The sequence below is a fragment of the Synchiropus splendidus genome, chromosome 6 (genome assembly GCF_027744825.2).
Source record: "Synchiropus splendidus isolate RoL2022-P1 chromosome 6, RoL_Sspl_1.0, whole genome shotgun sequence".
Classification (NCBI taxonomy): domain Eukaryota; kingdom Metazoa; phylum Chordata; class Actinopteri; order Syngnathiformes; family Callionymidae; genus Synchiropus; species Synchiropus splendidus.
In genome coordinates this window covers 12979776-13003488 of record NC_071339.1, presented here as the reverse complement: position 1 = coordinate 13003488, position 23713 = coordinate 12979776, and the positions used below count along the sequence as shown (strand labels likewise).

The following is a 23713-nucleotide window of genomic DNA, read 5'->3' as shown; positions in this document are numbered from 1 at the left end:
GGTCACTCGTGATTGCTCTCCTCCAGCCTTGTTGCTAGTCTTTATGTTATTCTGGTTTGTCCCTTCTTACCCTGCTGTCTTCTAGCTGGACTCAAGGGTAAGTGCTTCCCAGTAGCCGGCACAGCTCAGATAATCCCCGCCGATTATCTGACAAATGCAACGTTCTTTCTCTCTTCTCTTCTTCCTCCTCCCCCCTTTTTCACGTCTCGCTTCATGCCTTAGGTTCTAGCTGATAACCTTTTGTTTTTTTTTTTTAAGACCTCAGCTCGAGGTTCAGAGATTATATGAATCCATCCGTGCCAGTATAGGATGCATGTTTTTGGTTGAAATACTTTTGAATACATGAAAGTTGGCTAAGTTGAAATGATAGTTCTTACTGCATAATTGCCTTCTCTCTCTGTTCTCATTGGTGTCGGGACCCCTCGGAGTGAAGCAAATGGTTTTACTGACTGATGAGTTTTGCCTAGCAAATACGTTGGATAGTCACACAGGCTGTTAATATTTATTCCGCATCACGTTGGTTTTCATTGACACGAGAGGGCTCAATTTCATAGTTGACGTTCAATTGTATGGAGAGTTGGCAAATATGCACACGGAGTATTCTGAATGCCAAAGACAAGGAGTAGCTAATGCCGCCCCTTCTTATTTTAAAATACTCCGCCCCTTCCCTTCCCTAATCTTTCAAGAGTAGAGTGGCCTGTAGATGGAAGTGGCCCGGTGCCTCACCTCCAGATACAACAGACTTCATCGTAGAACAAACTCTGACTCCCCTAGTTTTGCCTGAATAGGAGAACACCTGTGTCATGTGACCATACCTTTTGTCCAAATACAGGAGTGTCCATTCATCCCGCCCTACCCCCCATCTCCCAGAGAATGACACGGTTCTGCCTCTGTCGGCTTCATGCTATTTACCCATGCACCGGATTGAATTGCTACCCTACTAGATTTCTCCGTTAGTCATTTGCCTGTTAGTTTGCTGTGTAGCTATCATGAATACACTGCAACATAATCAAGAATTGTCAACTTGCAAATGCTTAGATAATAATAAAAGGAATGCAAACCAAAGGTAGCATTGAAATGGGTCTGCAGATGTGCATGACATTTAGAAGCGCAATGAAAAGCCTCACTTTTGTCACGCATGTGATTATTTCGAAATGTCTATTTGCCTTTGTGCTTTCGATTCATGACTTGCTGTTGTCAACCAAGCTCTGCATTTGTAGTAGCAATACTTGAATATTTCTCAACAAAGGAGATGTAGCGGACTCATTTTTATTTGAACTACAGATTCCTTCTGTTTACTCTGTGACTATTTCCTCATACTCTAATATCACAATCGTTCTTTCCCTCTGTGGGTTTTTTACGGGTATATCCCCTCAGCCTGGTCTACACTTACATGGGCAGCAACTACATATTCAGCTTGTAAACATGAGTTCAGCGTAGGAGTCGACCCATATGCTTTTTTTTAAAGGCCAGGACCGATAGCAATCTCTGGTGGCTCAGGAAAGCTGATAGGCCGATATTCTGGGGCAATATTTGCTGGTATTTCATATTAAGAAAATGACATTGTGGAGATATTAATTTTAGCTTTTATTGTAATGCAGAAAAATGTTGGCAATAAGTTAGCAGTGGGCTATATTCTTAACACAAGAGGGCGCAATTGGACAAAATATCGGCTGGACCGATCTGATGAAGGCTGATAGCGAGGTGGACTGACAAAAGAAAAATGGCCCAAAAATGGCAGACATATCAGTAGACCTGTAATTCAGACGTTTGAACGAGTGGAAAAATATGAGGCAGAAAATATAAGCCGCATTTTGGTTCTCAATAATGTTATTTAATGCATGATTTTCGCCTCATAATTTCTCCCTAATTTAGTGAATGATTTCATTCATTTTACCTCTTCTCGGAAATTACTTTTAATCTCATAAACAGCACCAGCCTTTATCTTTTACATGACTTTTTATCTCAGAAATACTTTAACGATTTTTTGTTTTAGATTTAGTCTAAAATCTCATTATTTTGAATATGTATGTCAAAATTTGGACCTGACTTTCAAGCTAAAAATTACATCCATTCACACTGATCCATGAGGGTGTAAGTTGGGGAGCGTATCTTGGAACACTGTGGAACTGCGTGTCATAAAGTCTCCCTGAACGTTGACTGTGGTTCTCGGTCCTGACGAAAAGCTCCCTCTGTGATTGATAGACGGGTGCAGATGCTGTCCATGTAAGTGTAGCATGTCTTTGTTTAACCACAACTCCTCCATATCAAGTGTCATTTTAAAACTCATTTACTCTCCACCCTGTTCCTCATCCTCTTATCCCCCTCAACCTCAGGCTCCTATTTGAACCATTAATGTAAAAGTTTGACTCCTCAGACTGAAACAGATCCATTTTTTCCTCACCTTTTTTAGAGTCCATTCTTTCAGTGAAGTACTTAGCAACTCAATAACAGTCTCTTTTCCTGCACTCTTTCCAACTCGGAGGTTGATGGATGTCAGATGTGTTTTATTCACTAAGAGTGGCCCTTCCTGGACCAGACCCAGCCGACACATTCCACTCACCCTTGCCTTACTGCTCATCATCACTCTTGTCAGTCTCTCATAGACATGACACCTGTCACTCACTCCTGAGAAACGACTGCATCTCCAATTGACCTTTCTATCATGTGTCTCTATCACTTTGTCTCTTAGCAATCCTAAGACGCTAGCTTTTATGACGAATCTACTCTAAAATCAAAGCTCATCGCTCATATTTAGCGAATTTGATAACTATATAGCAGCCGCTTTTTTAAAATGTTATTCTAAGAGTTTTTGACCTCATCTTTTTAGCACACGTCTTGACCTGAGTGACATTCACAAATGCGAATGGCAGAATCTATTGAGATCATTTGAAACTGAAATTTGGGATGAGTTGAAAGGAAAATCTAAATTAAACATCATGTTAGGGGGGGAAAAAAGCATACATGCATGCACATGAAGCTAGAGCAAGCACCCCTTTGATCTTACTGAAGATCAATAGACGCTCATCCACCCGATACATGCAAACCTTTTTCGCTGGCCACCACAATGCAAGTTGACAATGTAAGCTGTAATTGTTTATAATTTGCCTGTAGCTAGAGCAACCAAGATCCCTGATGTGTGATGTGAGGGAAGGTTTGATTTTCTTGCCTCACTCATGTTCTTTCTTCTGAACCATGTGCTTCTCCCTGTGCCGTTGGCCGGATAGATGCTGACAGAGCTCAGAAGCATGGCATGGATGAGTTTATCTCCGCTAACCCCTGTAGCTATGACCACGCCTCGCTGTTTGAGATGGTGCAGCGACTCACGTTGGACCACAGGCTCAACGACACCTTCTGCTGTTTGGTGAGTGCGACTCTGTTGGACGGAGGCCGTGTCTTAGACTGAAGTTAAGTGGGACATTTCTGGACAATATGTCAGACGCATGAAACCTGTTAAGAGTTATTTTCCCACCCCAGTGTCACATTCATGGATGTCACTAGATAAAAATTCAAATGTCAATCAATTGCACTAGAGGTGAGTTAACTCATCATTAATCATGCATTAAGTATCTGTTCTGTCTGTCACTTAAAGGACATTTTTATCAACACAACAGTGACCACTGTTGCTAACAACGTTGTGCTTTGAGGACGTTTTTTTTAAACCTTTTCACTTCCTCTGAGGTTATTCTGAAGAATATTCTTGATACCCTCTGTTATGTTGAGTCGTTGGTGTAAACAGTTGTAAATAAATGTACAAAAAATGAATTATTAATATTAGTTTTGGATTCACGTATGGACACTTCATGTGAAGAGTGAATAAATCATATCAATTTCCGTGCTTGAGAACTCGGCTCACACCTGGGCAAGAGTGTCTGTTTGTGATGTCACTTCAAGACACTGTCTCTGTATAAGCCAGAACACCTAAATGTTGTATATAAAACAGGTGTACAGGCATGTTTACATAATACATGATATTTATTTGAGAAATTTTAGTTTGAAAATAGTGTCAAGGGCAACTTTTTAACAACGGAAATTTGTCAAACCATGTTAAAAAAAACAGTTGAGGATCTTCTGAACAATGGCAGTGAAACATGCATTGTGTAATTCTCACAGTTTAGATCTTTTCCAACACAGTCTGACTCGATTCTACATTTTTGAGAGCGAAAAGTGTGATATTTTGTCAATAGCTCTTTATTTCAGCGCCTGATACCTGTCTCTTTTTTGGCAGGGATGGTTCAGCCCGGGCCAAGTGTTTGTACTGGACGAGTACTGTGCCAGGAACGGGGTTCGGGGTTGCCACAGACATCTGTGTTACCTGCGTGACCTCCTGGAGAGAGCAGAGAGCGGCGCTATTATTGACCCCACTCTGCTGCACTACAGCTTTGCTTTCTGTGCCTCCCATGTCCATGGGAACAGGTGTGAACTTAATGCCTGACTGTGTATTTAAAATGACGTGAATGAACTGTAGACCAGGTTTATGATAGCTGAGCTTAATGAAGGAAGTTTAGATGACAGAGAAGAGAGAAAAGAAAAAAAAAGAAACAATAAAACTGTCCATATTTATTTTATGTTCTGTTTTCCGTGTTTATGTTGTCCATCTTTCTGTTAACTTTTAACTGTATTATTTGCATATTTCTACACATTTTTTTGTCTCTACCATTCTCTGTTTTCTTTTTCTCTGTCCTTTGTTGCCATAGTCTCTTACTGTCCATATTATTCATCCTCCCATGCGTCTAAAAAAGTCAGAGAGGGATGCAATTACTGGGGGCCGCTGGGCTATGAGCCCCTTCTTTCCCCAAAGAGTTCCCAGGACCTGAATCCTGACTCTTCTAAACGAGCATGCATATTCAAGTTTAGAAAGAAAAGAGAGTCCAAAAGCCAACTATTGCAAGGCCCTAAAAGGTGAGATGTTGTCATTTATTTCTGTCTATAACAGAAAGGGAAGTGGACTGAAGAATGTTTTGTCAGTCATGTTTGTTCAGTCTCATACTGGCCTGGCTGTTAATCTCTGTGTGTGATCTTCACAGGCCAGACGGTCTGAGCACAGTGAAGGTGGACGAGAAGGAAAGATTTGAAGATATCAAAGAGCGGTTGCGTGTTATATTGGAAAATCAGATTGTAAATTTCAGGTAGCGTCACTCTGACATACGCAAGACGGGGTACGTTTTTCCTTTTAATGCTAACTTGTGTGTTCTCATCCGCTCTTCAGATATTGTTTCCCCTTCGGCCGTCCAGAGGGAGCGCTAAAAGCTACTTTATCTTTGCTGGAAAGGGTTTGTAGACGAAATGCTTCACACAGAGTCACTTTGAATAATCGTAGCTCCGAACACAAAGAGCCAATAAAGAGGGACGCTGGGAAAAATACACATTTACACACACTGAAGCCCTCCTTCTTCTTATGGTCAAGTGTCTTAGAGGCATGACGTGTACTTACCTCTGCTTGTAGTGAAATGAGCAGACATTTCTTATTCATAAAATATAATAATTATAATTAATGAAATCAAAACCCTCCCTTGTTTCAGAATTGTATAGTTTCACGGAAAAATGGTGAAAGTATAGTAGTGTAGTAATAGTTAGAATTTGTTCCCCCGGCTGAAGTCTAGCCATTTACATAAAAGGGTTTATATAACTTGTTCGTCAGATGCACAGATAAATGCTGATCAAAAGTAGTCGGGGGTGAGGAGTAACATCAGACTAGGAAGCAACATAACACCGAACATGCTGGTCCAGTAGGAACAAGGCTTGACGACAATGTTTTTTTCAGGTTCTCATGAAGGATATTGTGACACCGGTTCCACCCGAGGAGGTCAAAGGAGTAATCCGTAAATGTTTGGAACAAGCAGCCCAGCTCAACTATCAGCGGATTAAAGATTACGCCAAAATTGAAGGTAAAGACGATATATGAAATATGTGATGTCGGTGACTTTGTTTGGTTCTAGATTGCGGTGTTCCCTGTAACAAAATGATATTATTTTGATGATGTTTTTTTCTCCCTCCCCACTGACTGTATCAATCCAAAAATATGCGGCATCCCAAATGATGTGTGACACTTGTCCGGTCACTTTCTTTCTCTTGGTCCAATAACCCTCTGCTTTGTTGCAGGCCTGCTTTAGCTCTATGCTGTTGTGTAGTTGAAGTTGCCTTATGTGTAGAGGTGTGTGAGTAAAAATGCATTCAAATCCAAAGCCCTGAAATCTGTCAGTGTGCTGAGCTTTCTTTTTGCCTGAAGGCCCGGAGCACTTCAGCTTTCTAGGCTCTGACATTTCGGATGGTATTCAGCTTAACTGAATGCCCCATTCCACTTACTGCTCCGAGATGACGCGCACTCTTCCTCTCTCTTCTGTCATAGCCTATGTGATTTCTTCTGCTGCCTCCCCGTGTCTTATCCTTGAGTAGAACTCCTCAGTTTCACTCTCTCCCTCTGAAGATCAGTCTGCTCTATGTTTGCTCTGCTTTTTCCTTCCCCCTACAGTCTCTGGCTTTGCCACACCTGCCTCTACCATTAGGTGACTCTCAACCAAAATGTATGCTGGGATTGGCCTCATACACACCAGCATCACCCACCCTGCATGTGCTGTGAAGAATAAAAACTTGGGCTTTCTTTATTGGCATTGATATTCTGCTCACAAAAAACCTGATGTGCCATAAAGAAACACCGGGTTTACTAGATACTAAGGGTTCTTAGTATCTCTCCATGCTGTGCGACCTGACCCTCTTCTGTCCTTGTGAGGCATGTTTTAAAATAAAGAAATTGGCAGTTGATAGCGACTACTGCTGTACCAAACCCATAATGTTCACCTGGACAGTCCTCTTCCCATCAGCCTCTAACCTTCAGCACTCCCTCCTCTGACCCCAGCCTCTTGCATGCGCCAATCCTTTCTTTATAGGGAAAAGGAGGGAAATGTATGAGCACCCTGTCTTCTGCTTGGCGTCTCAAGTGATGGATTTAACCATCCGTGAGTACCTTCATCATCCCTTCCCAATGGCTAACACTTTTTTTTTTTTTCCCCGAAACCCTTTCACCTCATCCTTCCTTTTGCCTATTTCCTTCAAGAAATCACTGGTGCTTTGTCTTTTCTGTGCTCAGTGTCTGTGAGTGAGTGCGGAGTCGAGAGATCCAGGCAAAACATGGTTTCAGTCATGGCTCTGTTTTAGTGCTACCCGCTTGTGATGGAGGTGAATGAGCTCCGTGTAAGCTTTTTATTTTATTTTATTTTTTTTTGGACTTTCATTCCTGTGAATTGAATGCATTTTTACATTGCTTGCGTTGTTATCTTCTTCAGCCATTAGTCTGATCATGTGTCAGTTGTGTACGGATCAGGTAGGCCTTGTCTTTTTTTCACATCAGAGACAGCAACACGAGAGAGTCGCCTGACTACACATGCAATATACAGATCGGCGCGGGTAATAGTTGCGAACCATGATGCTCTAACTCAACTGTGCATCCTGTCTTTGACTCAATTCTGTCTGTCTTTCCTTGTAAGTCTGAGCTTTCACTGTCTGTTAACGAACATCTGGTCACGTTATGATTTACAGTTTCCACAGGTATTTTGTCTCAATGTCGATTTCTGACTATGTTTGTGACATTTGTCTTCAGGCTTTATGGTCTTAACCCCAGCAGCATTCTGTCCACGGTGACGAAGAGCAACTTTGAGCCTTAGTCCCACTAATATAAAATCATATTTATAAAATAATAGATTTTTTTCTAATTCACCGTCTTCTCTCTCCCCTTTTTAATGCTGAAGTTGAAAAAGGGCAAAAGGATCAGAAGGATCCAGGTGAACTTATGTTTAGCTTGTGAATGATCCAAATTAAACACACACACAACACAAGCACACACTCACCAAATTTATCTATAATACATATATGTATTATATATAATTATATATTAATATAATATGTGTATTATATATAAATAATTTGCATGCATGCAAGTCCGATGTAGTCATCCGAAAACTTTTGACTTAACAAAAAGTGTTGCGACTGCATTGCCCTATAATTCACTACATCAAGGTGTTTTTAATTTAAACTACTGTAAATTAAGTGTCTGTCATCGCCATGTGTTTCCATGCAAAAGATATACGTCCATAAAAAGGCTTATAGAGCAATGCAGTCCACAGTGGTCTATCAAATATTAATGTTGCATTTTTATCTGTTGAATAATTTGTCCCGTCATGTCCCATGTAAAAGGAGCCAGTTAATCCTTGCTACGGATTAGATGAGGTTGTAATGTGTACTTTAAACAAGATGTACCAGAGCGAGAGAGTATGAACAAAGAATAATTAAAGCATGTATTTAAAATTCAGTTGTTTTTTGAAAGGGGGATCGTGGCTGATGTGTTATTACAGCTCATAAATATAGATGTATTTATTACTACACATGATCCTGCTTTGAAAAAAAAAACTTAATTACTTAAAAATAAATATATACATAAAATAAACACAAATATTTTTGTCTTTAAAAAGCATTATCTGTTTGCAAATAAGTAAATAATAATAAAAAGACCCAAAAGTGGATTAGGTTAAACACAAATGAGGTGGTAGCTTATAACATCTTATAATATATATGTTCACCAATGGACCACAGTGTCATAGCAGATAAATAACTCAATTTGCTGGAGTTGCATACAGTATGTCTGAGTTTGGATATATGTAGCCATTCAGGGTCACGTTGAAAATGGTATGCTGAACCATTCCACATGGCTGTGCTCCCTGTCTGGAGAAACCATTTCATGACATTGAACTGTTCCATCCAGCCGTTTTCTTTCAAAATAGAATTCATGTAACACACTACATTTGGTGGAACCAATCATGCAATAGGAACCAATGATATTATCATATAAATAATGAGAAAAACAAAAGAAGATTATATAGCGAGTCACAGCCTTTTATTTTTATCAACGGATTAACACAATTTATACTGGAGATATTCTGATAAGCACAAGCATTAGAATCTATAAGGTCGACAGTTTGGATCTGTTGTCTGTACTTCCATGTAATTAAATGTGTCATACATTATAAATGTAGTAGATGAATAATTTCACAGAAGGAGGGAGGCATCAGGATATTTAGGCCGCCGGCTTAGTGGGTGTCATTAGCTCTGCTCTCTAATATGCATGTTCATCTTCACCGCACATCCGTCTCAGTCTCACTGTTCCTGTGCTTGTTTTCTCAGTCCTCTCCTGAGACATCCCTCTGTGCCACCTGGCCCCCAAATGCATTTAGAACACAGTAGTAATGGGGAATGTCAGCGTAGTCACTGTGATCCCTGTGCAGTCCAAAAAGAGCTACAGAATATCATGGAAACCCCCCTTGGAATCCTGCTCTGTGCTTGACTAACCACTCATCCCTCCGCCTCATCCTTCTGTCTCAGAGAACGTAGGCCGCTTAGTCACACCGGCCAAAAAGCTGGAGGAAACAATTCGCCTGGCGGAGTTAGTCATAGAAGTCCTCCAGCAGAACCAGGAACACCATGCGGAGGTGAGTGAGAACCCTCTCCTCCTCAAAACACTCTTCCTCTATGCCCCGACTCTTATCTCACTCCGCAGGGACTTAGTCTTATTACCTCAAAATAAAGCTGCTTTCATCTCTGGGCTACTATGAAAAGAGGGCGGAATTCATTCTGTTGTAATTGGAGGTTGACAGAGCGTGGCCACTGAGCAATATGACTGAGCAGAGAAGGCAAATTAGAGAGGAACTGATGGAGTTCCTTTTCCTTGGCACCGCTGCTCAGGGTGAGGGCGAGATTAGAACCAACTTTTTAATTAAACCACAGCCATTATTTATTTCTATTTATTGACGGTTGAACCCTTGAGTTGTTTTCATATTCCTCCTGCTTTATACCTGGAATTAAAATTTGTTATCGAAAATAAACAATATTGCTGTCATTGTATGTCATGGGTTTTAGAGAAATTCTGACCCGGTCTTTTTACTTCATGAAGAGCACTGTTTGTACAGTGCATAGAAATCTTATATACTGTGAGACCAAAAACAACAGGATCTTTTCTGAATGTACATTTCTAAGATTACAAACATGTAGACATATATTGGATTTTCATTTTTTTTTTTTTTTGGTGTATTCGCAAAAGTTTATCTGCTAAGTCATGACTCTGTGTGGTGGCACAACTTCTCTATGTCTGTGTACTGTATTGGACCATGCCAGACTCGTGTGCATTTCTAAGTCATTTCTTTGAGACATAAACCCTTTTACAGACTTTTGCAGTGAATCCCATAAGCCCCAGTGTTGCCTGGAGTTATTTTAAGTCGGTGTGGTCGTAGTTTTATAGACAGTGAAGAGATAAAAATTTCCGACTATTCCATTATAGCAGCACCACCAGTGACCACACCTTTCACTCAGTGAAGTGCAGAGTCACACTGGGTGCAATACATTCCAAGTAATACTGTAGTCACTTGATGCACCATTGAACCACCTACATGTTGATATGCAACACGACATCTGACCTCTGTGACAACCTTCGACATCAAACTAGTTTTGAAAACGGGCTCCAGCATGGAGACTGACTCATGAAACAAACTGGCCAATGTTCTGAACTGAATGAACTTCTCGCATCTTTTATTGACATTAAAGCACTGAAGATGCTCTGTTTTCGCCGGCGTGTCCGAAGTTCCGACACCACAGCCGGTCTCAGCTGCTGCTTCTCGACTCCGGTCCTCCAGGAGATCGTCCCTGTTGGCGGAGCTGCAGACACTCAGGCAAAAACAGCGCATTTGGAGCACTTTGAGGTCAATAAAACGCAGGAGATTTCATCGGTTTGATGTGACGTGGCTCTATATTTTGGCATCGTGATGCTCTCTAACCTGTAAAATTCCGTATATTAGTTGTGCCCTTGTCCAAGCTACAGGGTTCAGACCACGAGAAAAAAGAAGAAGCTTGCAGTTCAGTAATTACAGTAAATGTTGATAATGGGAAACAACAGATGACTCCATTTGGATGGTGTTTTGTTGTTCCCGCTGGTGACACAAAGCACTGGAAGATTCAAAGCGCTGCAGCACGTCCTTCTTCATGTTCCTCATGTGCTGTGCAAGCGAATTCTGGAACATAACTGGCACCTGCTGACCCATTGAGCACATTACTATCAATGTTTTTTTCAAATATCGATTATAATTTAACTATAGAGATACATTAAATGTAGTGCAATAAAGGCACATTTTGATTCCAGGTATAAAGAATGGACCACCACAGTTCTACAGTGATGTCAATAGGAGCAGATATAGAAGCATGATGAGCATGTTTTGGGATCTGAAGATAGTCCGATGTCATTAGATAAAGCAGATTTATTGTATCTCTCTGAATATGCTTGACAGGCGGCAGTCACAAGTTCTGGAGATCAATCGGTACAGTATTTTAATTTCTTCTCCCCCTTTTTCAGTCCCCATCACGACCCCTGTCTGGCATGTCTGCCACTATGGCAAGCGGCACCTCCTAAGCAGAAAAAACTAGTCTTAGATGGAGTAGTGGTGGACAGGTTTGACGGCGACAACTTGTACGTCTTAACTGAAGTCAAAGAGGCACTGTCATAAAGCATGTCCATCGGGCCATGACGAGGGTTCCGTCCTCTCCAAGCATGCTGTACCAGAAAATCTCCCAAAGTATGCTCCATGTAAACCTTTGTAGTTTGATCCACCATAAGTATTTTGTTTCTCCACCATCCAACGATTATTTCCACAGTCAGCACTTGCTCAAGCATTTCTTCCCAGCTTCTCCTCCTTCATTCCTCTTCACCGTCTACTCTTATGAAATGTAAAAAAAAAAAAAAGAAAAGGTACATGATTGCTCACTTTTCTGTGTTTTCACTATCATATTTATATATTATTGATGACTGTCCAAGCAGGGAAAAGAGGTATGTAGTTTGCTGAATGAGGGGGTGCTCTTACCACTGTTGCATGTGCAGAGATGTTGCCCTTTCAGCAACAATAGTCTTGGGTCCTGAGATACACTTGCATTGGTAAAGTGAACTTAGAGCTTGCGTCTATGAAAGATTTCAGTCCAATCTGCTTGGAATCTTAAGAGCTCCCTTCATATGTATCTACCATGGAATGTGATGGAGAAAAGCGTTGTACTTGCCTGTCATTATGAACGAGTGCTAGCTTTCTGTGTAGATGGGTAAGTGCGCAGGTAAGTGCGGTTTGGACTGCCATGAGTGATGGTTGATCAGGTGGAGCGAAACAGAATGGGACTGAAGCATGCGGCATAAAAATACCTGACAGCTTCTGACAGCTGATTGATAATCCTAAAAGCCAAGACTGCAAGCGAAGCAGCCTCCTTTATTTGTTGTTGCTTCGCATCAAATGTTGTGACACGTTGAAAAACAAAATGCTGAGCCAAAGTCATATACACGCTGGTCTAATTGGAACAGACGTGTTACAAGATCGGAGATGCTGTTTGCTGCAGTCGGTGGCCGTCTGAGTCAAAGATGCGGGCATGCATGAGTCGTGTTCACATCGTGGTTGGCTAAGCGTTATGTCAGCGATGTGAACAGTGGAAGCACTCGTCTCCTGGCTTCAGAGGAAAGCATGCAGCGAGCTCCACTGGTGCATGTGCAAACCTGAATATATATATACATATATGTTTTTTTTTTTTCAGGGAGTGGAAAATTGTTTGCAAATTATTTACAAAAACAATAATTGAAGCATCAACAACATGAATAGAAAATTGTGGTAGATTCATTATTTATTTATATATATATGTATTGTTCTCAGTTATAATACTTCCATAAAATACAGAAGTTAAAATTAAATTAGCTGTGTTTTAACAGTGTTTGAGCTAATAACCCTAAAGATGAATTTCAGTGAAATGTATGTGAATAAAAGCCCAGTTGGAGCAAATTGTGGCATGGAATTCAATTCTACTGTAAACAACACTTGAATGGACCACTTGGAAATCATTTCACTGACATCAACCAAAGCAATACTGAGGCTGTATGATCATAACATTAACCAAGGAACTGTAAACAGGCGAGCATTTGTCCTTCTAGTCATAATAATAAGTGAAGGCAGGATGCAGTTCGACTACATCATCTGCAAGTCCATCAGGCACTGCAACAGTCGAAGCTCTAATTGCACTTTGTGTTATGATAGTCAGAGATGTTTATTCTAATAACTGCAACTTCAAACAACCTCATGAATTGAAAACATTATTTTCCCCTCCAGCGAGTGTCTTGGGCACCATTCATCTTGTTACCCTTTCTCCCGATGTCTCTGTAGGCCTTCGCTTGGTGGACAGATCTCATGGTGGAACATGCAGAGAACTTTCTTGCCCTTTATGCCATCGACATGGATGCAGCCCTTGAGATACAGTCCCCGGAGAGCTGGGACAGTTTCCCCCTCTTCCAGCTGCTGAATGATTTCCTCCGAACAGACTGTAGGTACCTGGGTTACCAAAACCCGTCGACCTGTAGCAGAGGTTTTTAACCCTCTCCTTTGCTCACACAGATCATTTGTGCAATGGAAAATTTCACAAACACCTTCAAGATCTGTACGCTCCTCTGGTGGTTAGATATGTGGATCTGATGGAGTCCTCCATCGCACAGTCCATTCACAAGGGCTTTGAGCGCGAGTCCTGGGAGCCTGTAAAGTAAGAAAGCTGGTGACTTCTGAGACAATCTGAAAAATTCAGATCCACACAAGGAATTTTTCAGTCTGGTAGCTGCTCTACATGAAGCCTCATAAGAAGTCGTGAACATCATGTTTTGCATTCGTGTCTCACCAGTGTCTCTCCAACATCCTGGAGTCAGATGCAACACTTTTGTTTGCTTCGTAAACTAACCTTCATAACTGGGCTGCACAATTATAACATAACAGTAGCGAGTCAACAGTAAACATCATCACATTTTGCATCACGTAATGGAGACAAGTAGGGAAAGAATTGCTGAGTCAAGAAAGAACAGAAACAAGAATTTTTATTTGAAGAAGAACAAAACAAACAAGATTAAAACATAATTTAAAATAAATAAAAATATGCAATTATTCTTCAGAAATAGATATGTGATTAATGCTATTATTCGTCGGTCAAACTCAAGGTATAAAATAGTGGTGTATAGTTGGGAAATAACGTGAATATAAAATCAGACTCTTTATTAATGTCTGAATAATTGAGCAGCCCTTCATCATAAGACGCTTTGCCAGTTGAAACTCACTGCCTGTCGGTTTTACTTTTTCTAGATTTCAAGCTCATTTTGCACCACCTGCATTTAAGTGTTTGTACTTTTGTTCAAGGGAAAAACAATGGAATTAAATGTGATTAGTGAAATTGTATATTGTGCTTCCGTTCCATGCTACATGATTTATGTGCGCATCCAAGTTCCTGCTACCGTTAACATGTATTTATTTGGTGTTTAAATGTACATCTTTAAGATTGTTTTTGTTTTCTATGTGCTTCTGTTGAGTTTTTGATTTATTTAATGAGGAATGTCACATGGCTTTCTGCTGCTGTCACGCCACTGTTATGGATTCTTTTTTTTCCTTTTCTTTTTGTCTGTCTTTTCTGCAGGAGTTTAACAAGTAATCTGCCCAATGTGAATCTACCAAATGTCAACCTCCAAATTCCCAAAGTACCAAATCTGCCCGTGCCAGTAGCAGGACTATCAGTTAACCTTCCAACAATGCCTAGCTTTTCTACCCCATCATGGATGGCTGCTATATATGACTCTGAGTGTGTATTCACCTAGTTTATTTTAGACCTACTTGCAATGCTGACGTTGCCTTGGTATGAAGATGTAGTGGATGTTATTTTAAAATACAGATTGGCTTTTTTTTTTTTTTTTTTTTTGAAACCAAACAATATGGTTCATGAAGTCATTGTTCATGTTCATGCCACGGTAACTGAGCAAGATGTCTAGCGTAGAAGGGCCTCAGCAATCTGAAATGAGAAGCTAAAAAGGCTTCCCATTTGGTTGGTCTCAACATGCATGCTGTTGAGCCGAGTGAGTTGGAGATGAAGGCCAAATTTCTCATGTGGATGTATCGACACTTGAGTCAAACGTGTCCATATATTCACTGTGAGCACTTCAAATACTGAAGCTGCATGACAATTTCCTTTTTATATGTCTTCAAAAACAATGACTTTCTTCTATACTCTCCGTCAATTCTGGCCTTCGCTTCATCTCTGACCTCGACCTCCTGCTTGTAATCTGATTGGGAGTGTAGATGTTTGCTTAGACATGGGATCAATCCAGTTTATCCACTTACCTTTCAACCTCACATCTTTCCTGCAGCACTTTCCCAGTAAGCTCGGCTGAGATTGACCCACAGTCTGCATGGTCCGATTAATTACTTTTCCTGGAGGTCCTGCACTCCCTGTGGCAACTGTTCATTCAATAATCAATTTAGAATCAAAAACTAGCCCAGGACACAATGTCATTTGTTGTGAATCTCATACCACGAGACAAATACTTTTTGTCTTTCAATTGGAATGATTTCATTCATTTTTATGTGTCGGTTTTTGTGAGCCTGATGGGAAATTGTATCACATAGTTTTTTACACGAGTCTACCCTTCTTTTAATTCAAGTCACCAGCATTTTATTAGTTGAAGATTTTTATATCTTTTATTGGGAGAACATAGTGAAGAAAGACCTGAGCTGTAAGGCAAAGCTGTGTGGTGAGAAATAGGGTGCGTAGAACAGAAGTTGAGGTGGCTTAGGTGATGTGATCAGGCCATGTCCCTGAGGGAAGAGGTAGACATGGGGCACACCAGGTTAGAGGAGGTGAGCGGGAAGTTGGATAAGGGGAAGATAAGGGATGGATCACACCCACTGTTGCCTCACTCTGAACATCCTGTGAATTGACTTCGTGTGCTTGTTGCTCCAGCCTTTAAGAAAGACTCTGGAGGCTTGCGTCACTTGTTCAGCCATGTTCTCCCTGCTAGGATAAGCTGAAGCATTCTGCTTGGCCAGGCATCACACTCCAAATAAAAGGTTCACGGTGACGTTACCCAACTGAATCTGAATTTCACTCGCTCACTCTAATGAAGCAAATAAAAGAAAGGCTGTAAAATAGCTTCCAGTATTTGACTTTGTTTGGTAAGAGATTCCTGTTTGATTCTAATTTTGTTATTGAACTGATGCACTGACCTCCTGTGCCTCCTGCTGAGTCAGAGCTTTTGATGGGACAAATGTGGCCCTCACTCCCTCGCTCACTTCTACGTTTATCTCTCTGACCTACAGTGACTTTACCTGCATGTGGCCAGCCCTTATCAATAATCATGCTCTACGGCATGGTTATTGATTTGTTCCAGCTGAACTTCCTCACCCATTCACTGACTTTCACGAACTCAAGAGAACCATTGAATTTGGACGGACAAGTCAGTGCATGGTGACTTAACACGCTGTATTTCTGAGGACTACTCTACGCTCTTGCACCTCCCACAACACCCCTGCACCCTCCTTTGGTCCCTCTTGTGAGAAGTTCAGGCCCGTCTTTTGACTGATGTCTGTTTTTGGGTGAATGACAGTAATGGCTCTGGGACATCAGAAGACCTCTTCTGGAAGCTGGATGCGCTCCAAACTTTCATCAGGGACCTGCACTGGCCAGAGGAGGAGTTTGCTAAGCATCTGGAGAGTCGCATAAAGCTGATGTCCAGTAACATGATCGAGAACTGTGTGAAGCGGTGTGTAAACCTCCACAGAAGGGGAGCGTAAACACAAGTACGATTTAGGGATAAACTTGCTTGTTTTCCAGCACAAGGATGGCGTTTGAGTCCAAGCTAGCCAAGAGCAGCAAGTCCACAGACTTCCGCATCTCACCGACATTATGCACCATGTTTAATGTGATGGTGGACGCCAAGGACCAGTCGGCCAAATTGTGCGCGATGGAGATGGGACAAGAGGTAACGCAAAAGAAGCTGTCGTCCTGTCGGCGCAATGCAAAAATGCCTGCATTCCTAACCCTGCTGGTGGTGACTTCCTGTCTTGTAGAAACAGTTTCACTCTCAGATTGATGAGCTGATAGAGGAAAGTGTGAAAGACATGATCCAGCTCCTGGTTGCAAAGGTCAGGAGGCACCACTTTGAATCTTTGCACAATGTATGTTCTTGTCTTAATTGTGCTGGTGGTCCATCTATGTTTCCCCCAGTTCGTCGCCATTCTGGAGGGCGTGTTGGCCAAGATATCCAGATATGACGAAGGCACACTCTTCTCCTCATTCCTGTCTTTCACGGTGAGATGAAGCTTAATGTAGAAGTTCATTACGAATGAATGAGGATGAAATCCGAGGTGACTTTGAAGGGTTTAAAGCTGCCATGTGGAAATGTCACGTCCATCACTGGTGCTGTCATCCCCATCATACACTGCAGCACTTGTAGCTCTAAGCATTATGAGGTTGAATCATATGTCTATCCATGGTCAAACACAGCTTCGTCCCAATTTTCCCATGACAGTTAATTCAGTATTTAAAAAAAACCCAAAAAAAAACAGTTATTTGCGTTGGTTCTGGGGGTATGTTTTGGTCAGCAATGTGTATTCCCCTTTAAGACAGGCTAAAGCTTAAGTGGACATGTGACTCCACCCATCCAGTCAGAGTCAGACTGGAAACGGATGATGAGGAAATAGCGAATCAACGAAATCCTATCACCCGCTCATTGCGCGACGACAGCGATCAACCTCCCTTCACCGCCGAGCTAAAACACCGGCCAACCATCAACCTTGTTCCTTGCTCTCCACTGACCGACAGCTGCAGCCAGCCTGATCACAAATACATTTGGGAACATGCTCAACAGCAGCCACTCAAAAACACGTCCAATGAACTTTTACTTTCAGACCCAAATCAAACAATAACTTGAGACAATGTTTACCACAAACACTTAGAAGGACCCACGTAGATGAGGCTAGTGGCAATGCTAACTTCGATGGAGATGCTCGGTATCTTTCCTCTGAGGTTGTACATGCTGATTTAACTCCATCAATATGATCAATGGTTGGCTTGGGATTTTGGTTTAATCCGGATCCTAGTTGGTTTTCGTGTTCATCCAGCGTCTGTGAGCAGAGATCTGTCTTTATGACAATGGCTCACTGAAACAATCTAACTTTTACTGCAAAGAGTTGTTCATGTACATTGCAATTTAACTCCAAATCTTTGCACCAGGTTATGGCACATAAACAGCTTTATATGTATGTAATAGTAAATAATACTCTTCATATATAATGAACCAATTTGATATTGGGATAACGCACGAACTGAAACCAAGGTTGATGTTTAGGCATCTTGCTTTTATTGTTATCACGGTAAACAAGCCCCATTTATCGTGATATTGATTTAAGGTTATGTCGGCCAGTCGACGTCTGTGTTTGACTTGTGAGTTACTGTGCTCCCCACACATCAATATCTTGGCCAGCTAGCAAATCTATAGAGTGTCTTCAGCCGCCCCTTGTATTGAGATAAAGAAGTGAATGAGAGGGTTAAAGCATCCATGCAGGTCTTAGCTAAGAGAAGGACACTGGAGAGACACGGTGCACATCAGGTGGGAATGATCACCCTGACAGGGAAATAGGAGTAAACATCCAGGATTATAACTTTTCTGTGTTGTTGTGATTTCAGGTGAAAGCCGCATCAAAATATGTGGATGTCCCTGTAAGTACGACAGAAGACTCTTCCTGCAGATTTCTTGGATTAGTTTACTGCCGTCACGTTCACAAACAAATCTGAAAATGACATGCTTTTGCAATTCAGGTAGAGCATTCTGCCTCATTTCTTTCCTGCTGCGACCCTGTACTGTTTGTGTTTTACAGAAACCCGGGATGGATGTAGCTGACGGCTACGTGACCTTTGTCCGCCACTCTCAGGACATGCTCCGTGATAAGGTCAATGAGGAGGTGTATATAGAAAGGTTATTTGATGTAAGTAAGATGCCGTCTCCTCCTTTGTAAGAAGGGAGGGCCTTCTAAAATGTGGCAAAACAACAGGGCAGAGAGGGATAAGTCCCATTTTTGAGACCAGGAATCGTAATTCCGCCTGGCAGAAGAGGCTTTTCTGATCCTCTTTCCATTTGAACTTTTTTTTCTCTTTCTCTCTGTCTCTTCTCTCTGTGAGCCTGAGCTGCTGCCCTGTGCATTCTGGTGTGCATTGCCACAGTGCTTATGGGCCTTTGTGTGCTAAAAAAGGAAACTTTTATTTACAAAGAGTCCATAAAAGCATACTTCCAAATGGATTATCCTAAGCAGTGCTCTCTGGAAACAATATAAAACTATCCAAAGTGACACAAAGTGTTTTAGCGCTGGAGTCGACACAATGCATGTGGACCCTGAATGACCTCAGTTTACAATGAAACACAGGTTTTGTGTCTTCATGTGAGCAGAGTCTCTCTTGAACTGATCTCAAACATGCATGTGAACGTGTTATATACCACCTACCACATACCATTGAGCACCAAAGTTGGTATATAACAACTAAACATGGGTTATTTTTCAACAAAAAATAAGGATAATAGAAATAATGAAGAAATAATAAGTAAATACAATGAGTGGAATAAGAAAAGACGCTGCCTTTGAACTACAGAGATGACTGAAAGAATAGTTTTGGCTTCCCCAAGGATGGTAGATATATCTGACATGTTAGCTTGCGTGGCTAGCTAGCTGCCCAACTTGTCGAAAACAATAACACTTATGATAATATTGTAGCACTTTAAAACCAGTACACAACCATCAACTGTCACTCAGCACAAGCTAATTTCTCTTGCCATGGAGATGGATTTAGTTTTAGGGGTGCAACAGCCAGTAAAGAGAGCACTGTCTTACACAAACATAATCCTCACTGGATACATTGACAGCGATGTGTCCTCCATGTGTGAAACCAATGACACATAATGCTGTGATGTGTGTGCTTCATGTCATTCAAAAACTGTGTGTAGCGACTCGTGTCTCTGCAGGTCGTCGCCGACTGTCGTTGTCTACAAGGTTTTAGCCAAAGTCTATATATTTGTGTTGGCTGAGGAAGTCCAGTGCTGACGTTGTTTTGGTTTTTTTGTACGAGGAGTAATGTTGTGAAATGGAGCCGTTTCCGTCTCCGAGGTCCACACAATGTTCCTTCCTGTGTCGTCAGTCTTTTTTCTTTCTTGTCGCTTTGTGTCCTGAGTGTGGACAAGAGGTCTAAAACCGACACCGCAACGTCCTGTGAAGATTGGTTGGTGCCATTCATCTTGTCAAACGGCTTATTTTGAGCGGCTTCATGTCAGTCTTTGTTTCATCGGATTGCATTCCCATCCATCTACTGCATGCCAGTAGCATTTCTCGATGTTGCGTAGGCTCTACTCGACCTCTCTTTCTTTCACCGGTTGATTTGATCCTCTCCTTTTTCTGATTAACACCATTCCTGCTGCCTCCTCTCTTCAAAAAAAGTGGCACTTATCTCTAATGTTGCGTTGCGTTGTTTTATCACATTATGTTGGTTGGCATGATTTTAGAGTCAAATAATCTTCCTGTGTACATCTTCTAGCATGACCCTCTTCCTCAGAGTTGTGCCTCATTTTGCACTTAGGGCAGTTTTCCTCCGCACGTACTCTGCCACCCACCTGCCAGGTCTGCATGCACTGCACGCTCAACTCGACTGTGAAGTGGACAGGCATCTGCATATCCGGCCCAAACTTCAAACAGCCGAAAATAATGCTCGACTGAACGCTCGCACAATTGGACCAAATGCCTCCGCTGCGTTCCTGCCTACTCGCATGTGGAAAGTTGATTCCTCTTCTAGGACATACACAGATACCTCTTTATTACCTATGCCTGCTGTTCTCTTGTAACTTCTTTAAAGTGTGGACACTTCCACTTTGAGGGCAGAGAAAGGTACAAGATAATAGCAGCTGCTGCACCTGCCTGCTGACCATTTACTCACTCTCATTCCCCTGAGTTTGCTAATGAACGTTTGTCAGTTTTTTAGTTTTTATTTTTCAGGTAGTTTCACATCCGTTCACTACTATATGCTACTCTTGAATACATTCAAGCGACACGGTGGCCTTTTCTAAAGACATATTTTTCTATTTATTTTCTAAAGATATACATTTTTTTTAGTTCGACATCTTCATTTGTTTTTCATTTCTTTTCTTACAAATATGCCTTGGTTCACATTTTCAAAGTCCTTTCTGTGCAGTTTGCTGTAGAAGCGAAATGTCTCTACATGTGTCTGTTACAACGGTCGGCGAACCAATACATTTACAATGTGATCAAGGCCGTCAAACAAGGTTGCAGTAGGTGCTACAGAGTTGCAGTAGGTGCAGGCAACCACTTTTCAAAAATGTATTAACCGTTCTGTAGGTGCAAACTAGAGGTGCACCGATGCACATTTTATTCACTTGTGATATGATATGATTCTCATTCAGGGTCGACAAATATTACAGCCGATATTGATATCAGGTGGCTTAGGAAAAACGATAACCGATATTAGACCGATATTCTGGATCGATCACATTTGGCTTTGGCATCAAGTTAAATTGTGGAGATATTAATTTGTTTGCAAACCTTCCATGAAAAAATAGTATGCATTCAGTACAGTACACATTCTAATACAGAATGCTTTTATTGCCTGAGTTGAACAGAAAAATGTTGACTGACTAACTTGCAAAAGCATGAACAACATCTAATGCAGTCAGTAGCCTGGCCAACAGATCAAGGGTGAAAAGTGGAAATGAATCTATCACTGATGAAAACACGAATTAAGAAAAACAAAACACTTACCATGAGTTGTATTCTTTATATGGCAGCCTTGCAATGACACAGAAATAAAAATCTGAGGTTGTATAAAAAGCAATAGAATTCACTTACACTTTGCCAAAGGCAGGAATAAGTGGCTGGCTATATTCTTAACACAAGAGGGCGTATTTGAGAAGCGTGCTCTTGAGTGAAATGAACTAAATCCTTGCAGTGGACCTGTTTGATAGAAAAGTTTTAGTCTACATTGCTCACACTAAGACGTGGCTCCGTTGAGCAATGCTGTACATTCCATGTTTTGCAGTCAGCTAGCAAAACAGCCACTTCACCTCAGTATACAACGTAAAGCTCAGACACTGCTTATGGATCAAGGCTGTGATAAGAAAGTAATGTACATTAATAACACGTGAAAAAGTGGAGAACAGAGTACAGACCCTTGTGGGACCCCGGTGGAAAGAGGTTCAGACACAGAGTGAGAATAAACTAGAACGCAAGGACACACTTTGTCTGACGAAATGAACACAGACTTTATCGAGTGGGGCTGTTTGCACAGTGAGGTCATCAATCATTTTATATCTGTGCACATAGTCTCAATTCCACTCTATTAAACTGATGCAAATTCTGAGTGAGCAGTCGCTCGTGTCACAAATAGAAGCTGAACAAAAGAGAACATCATCAAGCTGTCATCGCTCGCGGCTCGGCAGCATTAAAGGCGGACAAAGATGAAGAATCTTGCCGTCCAGACATCAAGCCTTGTAGACCAGTAGAATTAGACCAGCAAAATGAAGCGCTCACAGCGTTGTTCGACCGCGTGTATCCTTAGTTTCCACAGGTCCTGCGGTGCTTAAGACCGTCCGCCGAGCGACATCGCTCGGACGGACTCACGAACAGCAACTAGAAAAGCTGCTGTTTGAAGTCAACTATTGGAGCTGGCTGATGTTTAAGAGCTGATTTCTCTGGTTGATGTGTGTATGCACTGAGCCAATTGGGGAGTCACGCAGTGGAGCGAGCGAGAGACAGAATTGTTGCAGCGCTGGTTTCAGACTACAATGCACAGAGAGTACACACTAGTCAGGTGAGGAAATTAACTGTGTAGTCAGTGAAATAGATCTATTCTTTCTTCATTTCAGCCTGATCCACACAGGCTCACTGTTCTTTTGTGAGCGGTCACAGAATACGGTGGCCTCGAGTGGACAAAGTTCACTCTCACAGCAGACGGATTATTCATCCGTTTGAGAAAGGATAAATGTTTGTAAAACTTGTTTGAAGTTCTTTGATGTGCAGCACCCTCAATGGTGCAATGTGACTACAATCACTAGAGTTAGTTTACTTATTGTATTGGAAGAATATATATATAGTTTGTGTGTATATATATAGTTTGTGTGTTCGCTCTGACACATGAAAAATCAGAGGGAACATTGCTAGCCAAGTCTTTTTTTAATCTGAAAGGCGGTTCTTTGTTACTTCTGGCAACCATTGAGTAACGAAGGTAATAGTTTGGAGGTTATCTATTAGGGTTCTGTTAGATTGTAAACAGAATAACTACAGAACGGACAGACATATTGGTGAAATAATATTCAGGGCTGGTTGGATACAGACTAACTTAAGGCCCATTTATGCCTACCTGTCCATTTCAAATGATTTTACCGTCACTTTCTGGTCACCTATATATCCACCGAGGGGAGCAGCCCAGAGTCAAAAGTTATGACCACAACAAACTCCAAAACCAACATGGTTACTCTGGATGAAGTACTGATCATGTAGCTCTTGCACCAAAGACGGAAACGGGGCGGCGATGTAGGAGACGGTGAGGCTGTTAAATATGTCGCCACTGGAGGACGGAGGATTTCCACCAGTGTTATGTCTTCTTCGTGTCTCTTTAGAACTACATATCAGGTAGTAATAGCAAGAGTGTCCCCCACGGTTGCCTGAGGTACTGCTCCGTATCTGTAAGCTTTGTGGAGACGCGCATAAATCCGGAGGAAATGAACGCAGAGCACGGGGAGAAGTTTCCAACTCGATCTGTATGTAAATATCAGCATAAATGGGTCTTTAGATGTGAT

At 41.6% G+C, this 23713-nt stretch overlaps 1 protein-coding gene across 1 annotated transcript in view; it reads left to right on the top strand.

Annotated features, from left to right (window-relative positions):
• Positions 1-23713, top strand: part of cadpsb (Ca2+-dependent activator protein for secretion b) — a 63627-nt gene that overhangs the window by 34566 nt on the left and 5348 nt on the right. The window contains exons 12-29 of the mRNA XM_053867431.1: positions 3228-3364; positions 4229-4416; positions 4747-4902; positions 5028-5129; positions 5210-5273; positions 5765-5888; positions 7746-7778; positions 9373-9479; positions 11325-11354; positions 13224-13380; positions 13452-13593; positions 14509-14670; positions 16469-16624; positions 16696-16843; positions 16932-17006; positions 17089-17172; positions 18550-18582; positions 18741-18848. Of these exons, the coding sequence (XP_053723406.1) occupies positions 3228-3364; positions 4229-4416; positions 4747-4902; positions 5028-5129; positions 5210-5273; positions 5765-5888; positions 7746-7778; positions 9373-9479; positions 11325-11354; positions 13224-13380; positions 13452-13593; positions 14509-14670; positions 16469-16624; positions 16696-16843; positions 16932-17006; positions 17089-17172; positions 18550-18582; positions 18741-18848 (2006 nt within the window). The remainder of the gene's footprint in view (positions 1-3227; positions 3365-4228; positions 4417-4746; positions 4903-5027; positions 5130-5209; positions 5274-5764; positions 5889-7745; positions 7779-9372; positions 9480-11324; positions 11355-13223; positions 13381-13451; positions 13594-14508; positions 14671-16468; positions 16625-16695; positions 16844-16931; positions 17007-17088; positions 17173-18549; positions 18583-18740; positions 18849-23713) is intronic.